This window comes from Corythoichthys intestinalis, chromosome 11 (assembly GCF_030265065.1).
Source record: "Corythoichthys intestinalis isolate RoL2023-P3 chromosome 11, ASM3026506v1, whole genome shotgun sequence".
Classification (NCBI taxonomy): Eukaryota; Metazoa; Chordata; class Actinopteri; order Syngnathiformes; family Syngnathidae; genus Corythoichthys; species Corythoichthys intestinalis.
The window spans coordinates 54,507,884-54,526,425 of record NC_080405.1 but is presented as its reverse complement, the minus strand read 5'-3'; the positions used below and the strand labels follow the sequence as shown (position 1 = coordinate 54,526,425).

Here is an 18,542-nt window from a genome sequence, read left to right as displayed (position 1 = left end):
TTATATAGCATTTAAGCTGGCGTACTTTTGCTAGGCAAGTTAGCCAATTGTTGTAAACATTAGCATTATATAGCATTTAAGATAGCGGACTTTTGTTATGCAAGTTAGCCAATTTATGTTAACAATAGCATTATATAGCATTTAATCTAGCGCACTTTTGCTACGCAAGGTAGCCAGTAGTTGTAAACATTAGTATTATACAGCATTTAAGCTAGCGGAATGTTGCTATGTAAGTTAGCCAATTATTGTAAACATTAGCATTCTATAGCATTTAAGCTGGCGTACTTTTGCTACGCAAGGTAGCCAGTTGTTGTAAACATTAGTATTATACAGCATTTAAGCTAGCGGAATGTTGCTATGTAAGTTAGCCAATTATTGTAAACATTAGCATTATATAGCATTTAAGCTGGCGTACTTTTGCTAGGCAAGTTAGCCAATTGTTGTAAACATTAGCATTATATAGCATTTAAGACAGCGGACTTTTGCTATGCAAGTAAGCCAGTTGATGTAAACAATAGCTTTATATAGCATTTAAGTTAGCGGACCTTTGCTATGCAAGAGAGCCAATTGTTGTAAACATTAGCATTATATAGCATTTAAGCTAGTGGACTTTTGCCGTGCAAGTTAACCGATTGACACAATGGAACAATTGGCTAACTTGCATAGCAAAAGTCCGCTAGCTTCAATGCTAAATAATGCTAATCTGTACCAGATCGTTTCTAGTGCACACTAGAAACAATCTGGTGCTCACCAGATTGCTTACATTTTTTTTCATTTCTGTCGGTTTTTAAACATGCTTTGAAAATTTGACTTGATTTGACTTCCTCATATCCAGTGTGATTGAACCTTCCACTGAGCAAACCAGTTTCTCCTCCTTTGGGGAGCAGCAGTCCAAAACCTGGTCTAAAACATTGCTTTGCCTAGATTTAGTCAGCCTACAAAAATAGGGCCCCTTGTTTCTTAACCTTTTAAAGTATCGCTATACATCACCATATCAATTTACTGTCACACCCTTAGGGAGCGCTGCGGTGTCATAAAGATTCGGCAGTCCGGCATCCAGCGGCTCCGGCGGGAACGCGAGAATGTTTTCCCGAGCACGACCACAAGCGGGAAGAGACTGACCAGGAAGCGCTATATCGACCTCGGTAATTACTGCAATATAGCAACACTAAGGAGGACCAAATGGGACAGATTCAAATATATAAATACATTTTTAAATATGTTAATTCATTATTTCATGGACACATGTTGCGGCACTTCATGAATTTATTTTATCAAACTCACCCATCAAAGTTGATGGGCGGGACTAATGCTGATCTAAATCTAATCGATTCTAGCACCTGAAATCTTTCAAAACATGGCGGCTAAGGAGGATATACTTGAACTTTCTCAGGGGTTGGTTAGAGATATAGTGCTGCAATTAATCAATTAACTGGAGTAATTCGATTAGAAAAAAAGCTAATCAGATTTTGCTGCTTCGAGGATTCCTTTAGAGTGACATTATAATGGATTGTTTTGAAAGTTGCATTTAGTTTTATTTATTTAGGTGGATACACTTGCCGTCTAGTGGCAATAGTGAATATAACTCGTCTAACATGGCTAAATCTAACTGCTCCCTGTTAAGACCAACGTAAGGAATGTTTTTGTTTGAGCTAATATTTTTTGTTTATGCATTACTTATTTGGTTTAGAAGTACGGATCTCCTAAAGGGACATTGTCAGAAATAAAATAATTTTTCTAAATTTAAAATCTGGTGCACACCAGAAACTATCTGTTAAACGTTAGCATTATATAGCATTTAACCTGGCGTACTTTTGCTATGCAAGCTAACCAATTGTTGTAAACATTAGCATTATATAGCATTTAAGATAGCGGACTTTTGTTATGCATGTTAGCCAATTGTTGTAAACGTTAGCATTATATAGCATTTAAGCTAGTGGACTTTTGCTATGCAAGTTACCCAACTGTTGTAAACATTAGCATTATATAGCATTTAAGCTAGCGGACTTTTGCAATGCAAGTTAACCCCTTGTTGTAAACATTAGCATTATATACAATTTTAGCTAGTGGATCTTTGCTATGCAAGTTAGCCAATTGTTGTAAACATTAGCATTATATAGCATTTAAGCTAGCGGACCTTTGCTATGCAAGTTAGCCAACTGTTGTAAACTTTAGCATTATATAGCATTTAAGCTAGCGGACCTTTGCTATGCAAGCTAACCAATTGTTGTAAACATTAGCATTATATAGCATTTAAGCTAGCGGACTTTTGTTATGCAAGTTAGCCAATTGTTGTAAACATTAGCAATATATAGCATTTAAGCTAACGCACTTTTGATATGCATGTTAGCCAATTGTTGTAAACATTAGCATTATATAGCATTTAAGCTAACGGACTTTTGATATGCATGTTAGCCAATTGTTGTAAACATTAGTATTATATAGCACTTAAGCTAGCGGACATTTGCTATGCAAGTTAGCCAATTGTTGTAAACATTAGCATTATATAGCATTTAAGCTAGCGGACGTTTGCTGTGCAAGTTAGCCAACTGTTGTAAACATTAGCATTATATAGAATTTAAGCTAGCGGACTTTTGCTATGCAAGTTAGCCAATTGCAACAATGCAACAATTGGCTGTTCTAATTCCCCCGTATTTGCCCTAATATAAGACGGTGTTTTTTTGCATTGAAATAAGACTTAAAAAGTGGGGGTCGTCATACATTCGCGGTCTAGACATTATACCCATTCACGACGCTAGATGGCCCCAGATATCATTGAAGCGATGTTCTGTTATGACAGATCTCAGCTACTTTCAAGTTTAACCAGTTTGCATTATTTTATTGCACTGTTTTTCCTTATTCAGATTTGTTTCAAGACTACAGTTAGTTAGACTTCACTTTGATGGTTAATGCAGTTATTGCAATTTTGTTGTTTTATTGCAGTGCTTCTCAATTATTTTCTGTTACGCCCCCCCAAGGAAGACGTAAATGTTTCGCGCCCCCCCAAACTCTCTGCCGCCACTGTAAATAGTATCATTTGTCTATAAAATTACTATTATAAATACACATCTGCCTAACATTGTGTCCTTTTTTTCTAATAAAGAAAAAAAGTAACATAGATCAACTTATAATAAAGTATAACTTTATTAACATTGTTTTGTTTGTAACAGAGAAGACTTGACGCTCATCAATTTGCCTGAATTAAAAAAAAAAAAAAAGTCACATCCAAACTGTAAAGAATACACTCAAGGTACATTTTTGACCATTTGATACAGAAAAATAAACTGTAATAAAATCAGTAAATAATAACAAATTAAAATTGATTAGAAACATTCACTCATGAGGACAATATGCCAAAAAAATTTGACCGAAAAAACAAAACTGAATAAAAGAAAAAAAGAGTGTCCTTGGACAGAAAGACAGTTTTTATTTTTGCTGCTCACAGTATTTACTTCCTTGTGGTGTGGAGTGATTTTGCAATGAGCATGATAACAATATTCACTGGTTTACTGGTATAACACTGACAAAGCAGGACGATTGCTGGCAATATTCGGCACGTTTTCACTGAAAAACAATCGAGCGGCTTATCAATGAGATTGGGGTCTAATGTCTTTAAGTGGCGTCTTAATTGATTTGGCTTCTGGCTGTCCGCTATAATTATTTTTAGACACGGTAAACAGTGGTCTTTCCTCATTACCCACTGTATTAAAAGTCAAAGCTAAAAGGCAAACGGCACCAAAAAAGCGCATTCTCGGCAGCCGAGGTAGAACCGTAGGTGAGGGCGGTCGTCGTGACGATCCCAAGCCGAAAATGGAACTTCTCGGGCGGCAACGTGAGAACCGGTGTTCTGACAAAATTTGCAACCCATCAAAAATTGCTACCTTGCGGGTTTTGCGCATGCGTGTAACATTAAAAATGGCCGCGAATGCGGCGATTCCAAAGTAAACACTACAAACTTTCATAAAGAAAGGAATATTTACTTAATTTTCATCATGTAAAGACATGTACAAAAGTTCTCAGACACATCCTACCATGTTAGCTGCACACAGTAACTGCACTCCGCGCTCTCACTGCTAATAACTTTGCCGCGTCGTTAAGTATTAATTTAAGCCATTTTCGTGTTGCACATGTATGTTTATGATGTATCTAGTTTAGTTAGCACTTTGGATAACATTGAGAGTCCAATTGAATGTAAAAGAGGGGGTTTTCAGCGCCACAAAAGCTTTGGGAGCAAAATTTTATAAGGGAGCAAATTTTGACAGAACACCGGACAATAAAGTGGGTCGCTGCGTGAGTGAGTCCGGTCGGAAAACGGCTCTCGAAAACGGCGGCGGCCCACTGCTCTTCATATCTGTTTTCTGTGTGTGCTGAGTGCTCTTCCTTAGTTCAAAAATACTGCGCGCACTCTGAAAATGAGAGCGCCACTGCCACCCACTGAGTGGATGTGCAAGTACACTTAATTCCAGTACGGCAAAAAAAGGAAAAAAAAAAAAAAAGCATGTTCCCCGAGGTCACATGCGCCCCCCCGGCATCGCTCTGCGCCCCCCCAGGGGGGCGCGCCCCACTATTTGAGAAGTACTGTTTTATTGCAATAGATTGGTTTATTTACATTTCAAAAAACAGAAGCCATTCATTTACTAATGTGAGTGCACTTTAGTTTACATATTTAAATGTTCAGATATTATGATTTGAATGAGGCAAAATAACATGCTTTTTCTCTCAAATATGTTGTTATAATCATTTGTCTCAGATGAACTGTAATTATTTTCTGTATAAAAAATAATTTGGTGTTCAAAAAGTCTTTTCAAACTTGAGTCTTGAAAAAGAGGGGGTCGTCTTATATTCGGGCCAATACGGTATTTCATTCCGTCCCATTTGGTCCTCAGTAATACACTACTGTTAATGCAGTTGGTGCATTTATGCGCATCTCTCATTTTAGATGAGGCGGGTCCCGGCCCAGTCAAAAGCAAGTACGACACGCTGGACTTTGACACTCTGCTGAAGGAGGCGCAAAAATCACTACACCACCGCTGACCGTCCTGCCGCGCTGGCTCAGCGCCGTGACTGTCCCGCCTTATTAAACGCCGCGCCCCGCAGCACCAGAAAGAAGCGGTACACACCTCTCCATGCAAAATGTTTACATTTTTGAAAATCGTCGGGAGTAAAACGACGATAAGAACTTTTCTTTCATTTTTTTTTTTTTTTTTTTCGGGAGGGTTGGGGGGCAAAAGCGGCTACTTTGTATTCGCTACAGCGGCGCGACGTCCCGCCGAGAGACCTCCGTAGCAAATCCTCATCGTGTGTGCGCGTGTGTTTGTTTGTCTCTGTTTGAAAAAAAAAAAAAAAAAACCTGGGTGGCGGGAGGCATTCAATCGCCGTTTAAAAAAAACAAAAAACAAAAAAAATTGTGTGTGGTTGTAAAACAATAACAAAAAAAAAAACGGCAAAAAAGATACACGCTTTGTTGGATGTTCTACATGGATAAAACCTGTGGTTTGTGTGCAAAGAGTATAACGTTCAATGTAAAAAGGTTGACAAAGTTTACAGAAATTTGATTTCTTGTTTTGTAATTGTAGTGCTTCCTTGATTTGATCTATGCACCGTTGGGAGGTTTTTTCTGCTTTACCCCGCTGTCAGCGTTAACGCTAAATTCCGAAACTTTCCACGGAGATCCCCTACTTTTAGCTCGTGTTTCGTTAGCGACGCTGGGACGCCCGAACTGCAATATGGGAATGTTCCATCTCGAGAGCAGGGGGCTAAATGCAGCTTGAATAAGCTGTCATCTGTTTCTTTTTGCATAACATAATATACAGTGCTGCTCAAAAGTTTGTGAACCCCCTCACCATTTTGGAATTTTCTATTATTTCAACCTGATTTCCTAATCAATCAATTCAGTAGTTTTTTTTTTGTTTTTTTAACAGTTGTGTTGTCGAGACTAAATTAAAAAGAGTTTTCATCAACCGATGTAGGTGCAAAATTGAACTGTTTGGTCACAACCAAAACCGCCATGTCTGGCGAAAAGTCAACACTGCATACCACCAAAAGAACCTTCTCCCAACAGTGAAGCATGGAGGTGGGAATGTCAAGATCTGGGCTTGCTTTTCATCCTCAGGACCTGGACAACTCCACATAGTCCAGGGAATCATGAATTCTGAGGAATATTGTCAAATCCTAGAACATAACCTGACGCCATCTGTTTTGAAGTTAAAGCTTGGCAGAAGGTGGATCATGCAACATGATAATGATCCAAAGCATTCCAGCAATACAACCAAGGAATGGCTGAAAAAGAAGAAGATTCGTGTTCTGGACTGGCCCAGTCAAAGTCCTGACCTAAATCCCATTGAAATGCTGTGGCGGGACCTGAAGCGAGCAGTTCATGCCAGACGCCCATCAAACCTCTCTCAACTGACTGCGTTCTGCAAGGAAGAATGGGCAAAAATCCCCCAAAGTAGATGTGAGAGGCTGATTAGTCACTACAGAAACCGTTTGGTTGAGGTAATCTCTGCAAAAGGAGGCGCAATATCCTATTAATTGAAGGGGTTCACATACTTTTGCACACATGATATCTGAGTTTTTCTTAAATCAACCACTTTTGTTAAATAAAGAATGACAATATAACTATTTCTTTTGTTTCAGTCCATTATTTGGAATGTCAGTATTGTGGATTTGGGTATAACTTAACATTTAATAAGGTTATTTTAGTTTTTTTTACAAAAAATCTGACCATCGCTGTGGGGTTCACAAACTTTCGAGCAGCACTGTATACTGTAATTTTCGGACTATAAATCGCACCTGACTATAAGCCACACTTACCAAATTTGACAAGAAAACAGTTTTATTTACATAAAAGACACACCGGAATATAACCGCAGGGATATTTTTGTTGTTTGTTTCATTGCTTTGCAACTTTTATAGACAACATTTTCACGGGTAGGTTTTTATTTGAAAAGGGAAGTTCAGAATTTTTGACATTAGGCCAGGGGTAAATTTGTGCCGGATCCTGCCGGAACAAGATCCGGCACCTCTTGATTTTGGCCTCCCTGTGTTCCGGGACTTATTTGGGCAGATCCGGCACCTCTTGTGTATAGAAAATAATAATAATATAAACATGTTTTTTAAAAATGTGTAAAATAAAATGATAATAATATGCATAAATTGATTAACAGAACGAATCCCAAGAATTGCATGTTGTTTATAAAAATTGACCGTCATTTGAAAGTCAGAGATTTGTTGATTCAGCGAAAAGCTGGACCAACAAATCACGCCCCTGAAATTTAAAAAAAAAAAAATGGAAATTTGCGGCATCTGGGGAACAAGCAGCCAGGATCAAACGGTATTTCAACATGCCAAAAAGACAGTTGCGTTTACTGTCTTTTTTCAAAATGAAGGAAGATGGTTCGAAACGTGTCAGAAAAGCAACAACCGGCAATGAGGGCAGCTGCAGCGATCATGCTAACGGGTAGGACCGGGTGCAGCAGGAGGCTAGCGCCGCAGCAGCTAGCCAGGTTCACAGACAGCCAGCCAAGCCGGGTGTACTGTAAGTCCCACCTATGGTTATGTGGGCAATTGCCCGTGCTGTGCAGAGTATAGCCTCAATAATTGTAAATTGTTGCCATAACATTTATACCATGGATTTTATCTGAAATTGAGGCTTGTTAGTCCCACAGCATGGCAAGTGGCCATTTGCGTGTTGTTTTCAGCACCATTTTCTGAGTATGTTCCAGGAAATGTGCCCGTCTCATCATCCCTGCGCTGTCTTATGTACTTTGCGTTCCGGCACCTTATGATTTACAAATTAAGCGCTGCATAACGCTTAATCTTCGAGTTAGCATTTATTTAATTTGTCGGTGGAGTTTATTTCAACAAATTCCATGCAGTTTGTCAGTTATTTGTTAGTTTCAGGGCACCGGAATGGCTACGTTAACACGAGTCAGTGGTGCCTGCTTATTATGCCAATAAAAAAACGATATTAACATTGTCTTAGATTGTCAAATAAAATCAAAATGCATTGTTCGGAATACCAATGCGGCCAAAACAGTGTCATACCAACCTGCTGTGCTGACCACAATAGAGAGAAGTGCTACGGCCACAAGTCTGCTGGGTCGTCCCTTTCGTTCTCACAAAACAAGAAAATCAGCGTTAAAAAAACCAATGTCATTTCACTCCTTCTTGCTTGCCTAGACAGCCTGTTCCCTGCAGAGGTGCTGGATTACAAATATTGCTGCTCATACTACAATTATTGACATGCAATGCTAAGTTTTAATAATTTTATCCTGAAAACATAGCCAACCCTATTGATTGCATGGGTCATCGGTGATTCGTATGTGTTGTTTTTTATTGGTATATTACGCAGGGACCATTGACTCGTGCTAGCTTAGCCACTCCGGACCCCTGAAGCTAAAAAATACCTAACAAACTGCACAGAATTTGTTGAAATCAACTCCACCGACCAATGAAACTCCAGCTACCTCAAAGACTTATGTAAAAATTCTAAACTTCCCCTTTAAATTCATTTATAGGAACGTCAATTACAAGCAAGGACATTTTTCGGCCACAGGGGGGCACTGCCTAATGACAGAAAACTTCTGGTGATCTGTGGTCGCGCAAAAACAAATAACTGAGTATCTATACTTTTGCAATTCAATAGCATATAACATATAGCATATTGCAATAGCTTATCAAGAAGCGATACGTTTGACAACTCGACTAAAGAAATACGACCCATCGGCCTGTAAAAATCCGTATATAAGCTGCACTGGTGTTTAAGTCGCAGGGTTCAAAGCGAAGGAAAAATGTAGTGGCTTATAGTCCGAAAATTATGGTAGTATCGTACTAAACAATCAATAAAGGTGGAGCATTCCCACATTCAAGGCTACGTCCCGGACCACGTCTTGTTTACATTTGAACTGCAGTCTGTGACGTCCGAAAACACGTCAATTAATTGCTAGCGGCGGCGGTTCCATTATGAGAAAGATCCCAACTCCCCTCCTTAACGTCTCGACTGACTGACTTGGTTCGATCCGATGGAATGTATTTGTCATGCTGAATGTAAACATCTATTTTATCGGCAGTTGGTTGCGCCCGACGCGGCCAGTCGGAGGCGCCGAGGGGGGGCAAAAAAGGGAAGGGCACGTCAGAAGTTTGCCAGTAAATGGCGCGGGAGGTGTCAGCTGAGCATCTCTACCTCACGTCCGTGTGCCGTTGCTCTCGCCGCCGCCATCCTGCTATATCGTCAGGGTTCGTCCTCTCAAGCCTCTTCTACATGACACAGTCTTTGTACAAAGTACAAAAAAAAAAAAAATCAACATTGAATCGACAGTAAAATGCTGGCAGCTGTCGTTGCGAGAATTTCACCGTTCAAAAACGCTGGGAAAACCGTAAAATGCACATTAAATTCTACAGCAGAAATCATGGTAGAAAACTGTGATCCTTATGTAGCCGGCCCTAGGTGAGATTCAAATTCACGCCATGGTTTTGCCAGCACGCTGACAACTGATTTACTCAAAACCAGTGGATGCTAGCGCTGTCCATGTTGAAACTTTACTCCCTGAAAACGTAAAACACTGTGCTGGTAGCTGAAGCTAGACTAGGCTATTAGCTCAGTACTCAGCACGCTTGACTGCCGTAGTGATGGCGCAGGTTCAAACCTCGGTTAGGGAGCTGTAAGTACGAGAAGGGACTGCAAAGATGTCACTACCAACATCAATGTTACTAGACCAGAAACGCACATACATTTTACTGTTAGCTATTAGCTCAGTGGTCGGAACGCTCGACTGCCATGGTGATGGCATGGGTTCAAGTATGAGAAGAGACTGTAGTGAATTCATCATTATCAGGGCATTAACACGTGCTACATTTAATAATTAGCTATTAGCTCATTAGCACGCTCCACTATCATTGTGATGGCATAGGTTCAAACATTGGTTGGAAAGCGAGTGAGTATGAGAAGACACTGCATTGCATTCACCACCATAATCATAATAATAATGCACACATTCATTTTTACTATTAGCTATTAGTACAGTAGTCAGCATGTCTGACTGCCATAGTGATGGCATGGGTTCAAATCTTGGAGGGAAAGCGGTAAGTATGAGAAGAGACTGCAGTAAATTAACCTCCACTATCAGCGCGGCAACACACACATACATTTTACTATAAGCTATTAGCTCATTAGTCAACACGCCTGACTGCCGTTATGATAGCATGGGTTCAGATCTAGGTTGAGGAGTGATAAGTAAGAGAATTGACTGCAGTAAATTCACCACTATCAGAACAGTAACACATGCTACATTTTACGATTAGCTATTAGCTCATGAGTCAGCATGCCCGACTGCCACAGTGATGGCATGTGTTCAAATCTGGATTTGAGAGCGATAAGTATGAGAAGAGACAGTAGTAAATTCACCACTATCAGAGCAGTAACACATGCTGCATTTTACAAATAGCTTTAGCTCATTAGTCAGCATGCCTGACTGTCATAGTGATGGCATGGGTTCAAATCTTGGTTGGAGAGTGATAAGTATGACAAGAGACTGTAGTGAATTCACCACTATCAGACCAGTAACACATGCTGCATTTTACAATTAGCTATTAGCTCATTAGTCAGCATGCCTGACTGCCGTAGTGATGGAATGGGTTCAAATCTTGGTCGGAGAGCGATAAGTACAAGAAGAGACTGGAGTGAATTCACAACTATCAGATCAGTAACACATGCTACATTTTACGATTAGCTAGTAGCTCTTTAGTCGGCAAGCATGACTGCCGTAGTGATGGGATGGGTTCACATCTTGGTTGGAGAACGATATATATGAGAAGAGACTGAAGTGAATCCACCACTACCAGATTAGTAACACATGCTGCATTTTACAATTAGCTAGTGGCTCATTAATTAGCGTGCCTGACTGCCGTAGTGATGGCATGGGTTCAAATCTTGGTTGGAGAGCCATAAGTATGACAAGAGACAGGTAATGAATTCACCACTATCAGATCAATAACACATGCTACATTTAACTATTAGCTCATTAGTCAGCATGCCTGACTGCCGTAGTGATGGCATGTGATCAAATCTTGGTTGGAAAGCGATAAGTAAGATAAGAGACTGTAGTGAATTCACCACTATCAGAGCAGTAACACATGCTACATTTTACGATTAGTTATTAGCTCATTCGTCAGCATGCCCTACTGCCGTAGTGATGGCATTGGTTCAAATTTTGGTTGGAGAGCGATCAGTACGAGAAGAGACTAATGAATTCACCACTATCAGATCAGTAACACGTGCTAGATTTTACGATGAGCTATTAGCTCATTGGTCAGCATGCCTGACTGCCGTAGTAATGGCATGGGTTCACATCTCTGTTGGAGAGCGATATATATGAGAAGACACTGGAGTGAATCCACCACTATCAGATCAGTAACACACGCTGCATTTTACGATTAGCTATTAGCTCATTAGACTGTACGCTCGACTACCATAGTGATGGCTTGGTTTCAAATCTCGGTTGGAGAGCGGTAAGTACGAGAAGAGACTGCAGTGAACTCACCACCACAATCATATTAGTAACACACACATACATTTTTACCATTAGCTATTAGCTCGGTAGTCAGCACGCTTGAAAGCCATAGTGATGGCATGGGTTCAAATTTCGGTTGGAAAGCTTTAAGTTCGAGAAAAGACTGCAGGGAATTCACTACTACCATCAGACCAGTACATACGCATACTTTTTTATAATTGTTTGCTGTCAAACAACAGTTAAAGTGTTCTTATCACAATAGTTTATTGTTACCATCTTACGGTTTTCCCATTTTTTTAAACGGTAGAATTCAGGCAAATCTACAGCTAGTCTTAAAAATAATAAATTCCACCACCATTTTTCATTCGAGCCTATTTCACATTTTAAACAGAAACACTTGGCGTGAGCGCTCAGTTAATATGTCTGCCACTGCTTCGTGTCTATACCCCAAATGTACGACGTGTGGAGGCGGCTTTAGTTTGGAGCATTTCCTTTCCTCGCCAAAATAAATGAGTAGGGTCTGTCTGTGGCCTACAAAACGAGGATCTAAGGTAGTCTAAAGCAGAGCTCTGGTCTAAAGCTAACCTTATTCCTAACCCTAACCTTAACCATGCCCATCTTGGAAGTTACACCCCGCCCTAACTTCAACCACGCCCCCTTCTCGCAAGTTCTGCCCCCGCCCTCCGTCTTGCAGGCCTCAGACAGATACACTTGAAATAAAACGCAGCTACGCGCAGGTTCGAGGCCTTGTTTTTTCCGATCCTCCCCCAACTCATCAACACGCACACATACACACAAGAACGTTGAATGTTTACATCATGGTTTACATAAAGAGAAGAACTAATATAAGATGACATATATATAAATATAGTATGTTCTTATATATAATGTGTACATAGCACTAAACACGGTGTTTTACTTTGGCGGCGGCAGCAGGATTTGGAGGTTACGCTGACGTACAATAACTTGACACAACAAGTCCGACACTGTTCAAAAAAAAAAAAAAAAATCCCTTTAGACGATCACATTGGTTTAACTTTGTTGGGTTTTTCCCGTGTTGTTGGATGCAATACGCAAGAATGTGATCGACACGTGTACAGAAATCTATTTTAATCTTGCACACTTGATGTCCTAACTGGGATGGTGGGGGGAGGCAAAAGGAAGATGATGATAATGATGACCGTGATGATGATGGTGACGATTGAGAACATCAGACCGTTCGGATCAATTCTCTGCTAAAAGTTGCGGATTCGCAGCAACGTTTGTCTTACGTCCCCATTTTCACTCGCGTACTGAAAGGGACCCTTTGGCCAAGATGGTCCATTTTAGACAAAGCTCAGCTTTATGTATATTTTGCTCAGGAATATGAAATTGGCATTCCATTTCAATATCAATCCATCTTTGGAGCCATCTGTAGATGTCCCCAAAACGCCTACTTTCAACACACCTACAATGGTCTTGCGGTCTAATTAGTGTGAAGTCAGAGGAGTCACTGGAGTTAATTTTTACGTTGGAAAAACTGCAAGCGATCGTCACTAAAATTTGTAGTATGCTAACTGCGACTTTGGAAAAAATCGATAAAATGATAAGCCTCTCCTTACAAGGAAATGAGCGAGAGAGGTGAAAGATTGCATTTTATACAATACATTTTGCAAAATTCTCATAAACACATGAGTATGTTTGCTAACGCATTTCCTGCCATTGACAACGGTAGTCGTCCAGTTCATTTAAACTGGGAGGATTGGCGTTGAATGCTCACATTTGATTGCAGCCAAAGAATTAACATAGACACTATTCAAGTGGAAAATATTGGTTTAGCGGGAAATTTGGCTAGCACTGCTAAAGCACTAAGATTGCGTCCGTTGGTTGCCCTACTCAAGATGGCCTCCAGCTACACACACCACTGTAGAAAGGTAACACTTGTCGCCCTTCCCAAGATGATGATAAGTGTCCAGTCTTGTGGCGTCCAATTACTGTATTGGACGTCTAGCTCCATCATTGGCAGACCGAGCCACAATAGCAATTACTTTCCAGTATACAAGTAAATATGCAGTGATTTAGTATTAAAAGAAAAATAGTTAACACGTTATAATTGCTAGTTAGTAGCTCCTTAGTAAACTGTTAATAAATGATTTAATGTTGACGTGTTTCTTAACTATTTGTTGAGCATGAAATAAATGACTTGTTAAAGGTATATCAATCATTCATACCTATCTACACCTTATAAATGAGTAATATACCATTAATAAGTCATTAATAACCTCCCAAGAACAAACATAAGCTTATAACTAATACTTAATAGATAAACTCACACTTTACAGATCATTTAATAGTTTGCTTACCAGCTATAAACTTTGAAGAACAGAAAATAGGTTGAACAAGTTTAAGATACAGAAATTTGATGTGATATTTAACGTAACCCTATCTAAAGGCATCATTATTCATGCTTAACAAACTGTCAACAAACACTTAATAAATCGTTTATTAACAGTTCAGTAATGACGTATTAACCAGTTATAACAGATAGTTATTATAAAGCGTATCCCCCCCCAAAAATGTGTATTTTTTCCCTCAAAAATGGGGTATCGGGATTAGAGGACCGATATGAGATTTTCAAATGCCGATAAAAAAAATAAAAAAAAGTAACCTGATTGCCGGTATCAAAGCCGATTTTGTAAGCCGATATTTAAGGCCGATATACTTTTTTTTAGGCGCATAGATTTTGAAAGGAAATTTTTTTTTAAATTGCCTTAACAGCTTCAAATTCATAATGAACCATTGAATACAGCACTTCATTTTATGAATATACACACTCAACAAGAACAGTACTAGAAGGTTACAGTATTATTTTCAAATAATTAAACCCACCAGGACGCCACATGTAAACAAGTGAGAGCAGAAGAGATTGGTAAAGATGGAGGATGCTAAAGCTAACGCTACGAGTTACATTTAGAGTGTAAGGATCACTCAGTAAACTTCTTTAAAAGGGTAAAGCAACATTACAAATTCTCTCATGCAAGATAAAAAAAATTGCGATATTTACAAAATGGGCAAGCCTGAAGCTTCCTGTACCAGCCTGCTTTCAAGCTGCTCCTTCCGGGTCCTTCCGGGTCCTTCCGGGGTCCTACCGTCAGTCAGCGGCGGCCACTGTTGCTTACACAGATGCCTGATCAAAATTCTTTTTTATGGGCTTATTCTATTTTTGGTAATCGGCCGATGATCGATGTTGGAAGAAAATCAGTTTATCGGCCTGATATATCGTCCGGCCAGTATATCGGTCGACCTCTAATCAGTATGCCGATACCATACAACCAGATTTGGGAATCGGTATTATTAGCCAAAAAGTGACATCGGTGCAACTCTATTAAACAGTGACCTTTTTAAAACAATATACTGATTCTTAGCAGGAGCATATCGACGCGATATACAGGTAGTCCCCAAGTTACGATCGAGTTCCATTCCTACGCTGGTGACGTAACCAGAATTTCTGCGTAAATCAGAATTAAACCTTTGAGTACCCCTAAATCTCAAAATAACTACATTAGAATTTTTAATTTTTAAAGGGTTCATTCCGATTTACGCAAAAATTCGGGTTACGTTTAACAATAAAACACTCGACACAAAATGATTGGTGTTCAAACGTCCATCTAGTCTGCTCAATATATAAATTAGTAGATTAAATTAGCCTAATTTACCTCACAAGTGATCTTAAATGCTACAAATGCTAGCGTTTACAATTCTCATAGCAAATCGCTCACACATAACTCCACGAACTATCGCTCTAAACTTAAATACAAATGCATACATAAATATAGATTAGCTGAAACAACTTACAGCCTTATGTGGGCCAAACCAGAGCGCAGCTATCCTTAATCCATGTGAGACGTCTGAGTGCTCCTGCATGGAAGCATTATTGAACGACAGTCCAGCCAGACCCAACGCTGCTACCAGAGGGCAGTGTAGCCTCCACCACTAAACAAAATACAATACTTTTAAACTTTCTGGATAGTTGTTTTGAATTTTCAAAGGGTTAATTCTGATTTACGTGGAAATTCGGATTAAGTTGAACAATAAAACACTCGGCACAAAATGATTGTTGTTCGAATGTCCATCTATACTGATCAATATGTAAATTTAGTAGATTAAATTAGCCTAATTTGCCTCACAAAAGTCCACTACCTTTAAGGCTACCAATGCTAACGTATCATCAATTCTCATAGCAAATTGCTCACATGTAATTCCACAAAATGTAGCTCTGAACTTAATTACAAATGCATACACAATCATATATTAGCTGAAACAACTTACAGCCTTACGTGGGCCAAACCACAGCACTGTTATCCCTTATCCATGTGAGACGTCTGAGCGCTCCTGCATGGAAACATTATTGTACGACACTCCACACAGACCCAAAGCTGCCATCAGAGGGCAGTGTATCTTCCAACATTAAAGAAAATACATTACTTTTGGACTTTCTGGATAGTTGTTTTGAAATTTTAAAGGGTTAATTCCGATTTACGCAAAAATTCGGGTTACGTTTAACAATAAAACACTTGACACAAAATGATTGGTGTTCCAACGTCCATTTAGTCTGGTCAATATTTAAATTTAGCTGATTAAATTAGCCTAATTTACCTTACAAAAGTCCACATTCATAAATGCTACCAATGCTAACATATTTACAATTCTCATAGCAAATCGCTCACACATAACTCCACAAAGTGTCGCTCTAAACTTAAATTACAAATGCATACACAAATATATATTAGCTGAAACAACTTACAGCCTTATGTGGGCCAAACCAGAGCGCAGCTAGCCTTAATCCATGTGAGACGTCTGAATGCTCCTGCATGGAAGCATGATTGAACGACAGTCCACACATACCCAACGCTGCCACCAGAGGGCAGTGTATCTTCCAACATTAAACAAAATACAGTACTTTTGGACTTTCTGGATAGTTCTTTTGAATTTTTAAAGGTTTAATTTCGACTTACGCCGAAATTCAGCTGTCGCCAGCGTAGGAACGGAACTCGTTCGTAACCCGCGGACTCTAATGAACACACATCCAAATTTCCAGGTCAACTTACATTACATCCTCTATAAACATCGTATGCTTTTTTCCGATCCTTCCTCATTTAATAAAAAGACAATTTGTACGCGTTCGCCAATTTTCCAGTGCTCGTTCCCTGACATATCGTCACCATCATCATCACGGGTGTCGTCCCGATCGGCGTGATCTCGGCAAAGCCTTAATATCAGCAGGAGGCTCACTCTTCCGCAGCACGCCCCTCCGATCCAATCCCGACCGCCACTGAGGACGTTTGATTCAGAACAACTTTTTCAATAGCCATATTCTAAAAAAAAAAAAAAAAAAAAAAAGGTATATACATATATATGAATATATCTCAATATATATTTGTGTGTTTGTGTAGATATATCTAGAGGATGATCTACTTTCTTATAGAAAACTTTGATGTTGAATTTGTTTTTTTTCTCCTCAAATGTTTTGAGAAGACACATTTTCAAGTGTAATAATAAGCACTGTCCACGTGGGCTTGATCCAATCAATCCAAATAGGAAGAATAATAGTAATAATAATAATCAAACCTTCCAAAGGGAAAAGAGCCTCACCACAATGCAATATATCTTGCTCTTGGGGGAAAGTAGGTAGGGAGAAACGGCAAGAAAAACTGTAAAACTTGACCAAAAAACAACAAAAAAACAAACAAACAACAACAAAAAACACACCAGGTTGGCGGCTTCCTTGTTTTCTGTTCATGTGCTATTTTTTTTCTACTTTTTTTTTTCTCTTTTAAGAAAGAAAAAAATCATTTCATCAAATGAGATCAACATTTAAGGATGTCAAATGAGCACTTGGTAGGAAAATGAATTTAAATGAAATAATAAATATATGTGTGTGGAACAAAATAAGATAAAGGGCATACGTTTTATTTTGACTTCTAATGACTATCAAACTCACCTGATTTTTTTTTTTTAAGCTAAAATATGCTAAATACTTCTAGTGAGATTTTATATTTTTACATATGTTTGTTTTTTATTTATGCTCCACTTAGCTTGGATGTTTTGAGGTGTTTTCCCTTTTCTCTTTTTGTTTCTTTATGTGTGGTTTCACAGCGGGTGAAGAATGTGGAGAGGAGAAGGGATCGGGGAAATAAATGAAAAAATAAATAAATAAAGGCATTTCAGTATTTTTCAATTGTTCAAATCTAGTTTCATAGATGTTATTGTTATAAATTATATTTGAATTGGTGTACATTGTTTGAAAGAGGAAACGCTGGCTTCCTTTTCAACTGAATCCATTTTTCTCTTCAGAGATTGTTTACATTATGAAACTGTAGAGACGTTGCTCCTCATATACTGTATAAAGGAAATATATACGTTGATTTTTTCCCCCCAGAAATAAAACCCTAATGGACAACAATGACTTGCATCACTGATCTTTTCTTTCGAGTTGCTACGGTGAACTGTGACGTGTGCTCACGTTACCACAGTGAATCAGAGGTGAGTAGTAACCAGTGGTTACAGTGGAATTTAACAGGTGGGAGAGCCCTATAATGCAGGAGGGAAAATGTCATACATGAAAAAATTGTATTGGCTTAATTTTCAAAAGAGAAGGAAAAACACACATACTGGACTGTCTCAGAAAATTAGAATACACAATATTCTAATTTTTTGAGACAGTCCTGTGTATATATACAGGACTGTCTCAGGAAATTAGAATACACAGTATTCTAATTTCTTGAGACAGTCCAGTAGCTAGTGCCAGGCCCTCAGCATAGGAAAGCTTAGCGGTTGCCTAGGGCGCCATCTAATGGTGAGGGCGCCAAATTGCTTTGGGTGAAAAAAAATCCCATAAAATGCAATCAGTGGCATTCCTAGCCTACATGGTAACCTAACCTACGCTTGGCACCCCCCAACCCCCCAAAAAAACAAAAACGGTTGACCCACAAAATACAGCGCATGAAGTATAGTTAGCACAAACCAATCATAGACTTCGTAATGTATTGACCG

General features: G+C 39.1%; 1 protein-coding gene across 1 annotated transcript in view; it reads left to right on the top strand.

Moving 5' to 3' along the window:
* ppargc1b (peroxisome proliferator-activated receptor gamma, coactivator 1 beta) overlaps nt 1-18,160 on the top strand; it is a 180,341-nt gene extending 162,181 nt beyond the window's left edge. The window contains exons 11-12 of the mRNA XM_057851110.1: nt 1,018-1,145; nt 4,940-18,160. Coding sequence (XP_057707093.1) covers nt 1,018-1,145; nt 4,940-5,034 — 223 coding nt within the window. The 3' untranslated portion in view covers nt 5,035-18,160. The remainder of the gene's footprint in view (nt 1-1,017; nt 1,146-4,939) is intronic.
* Nucleotides 18,161-18,542: the final 382 nt, after the last annotated feature.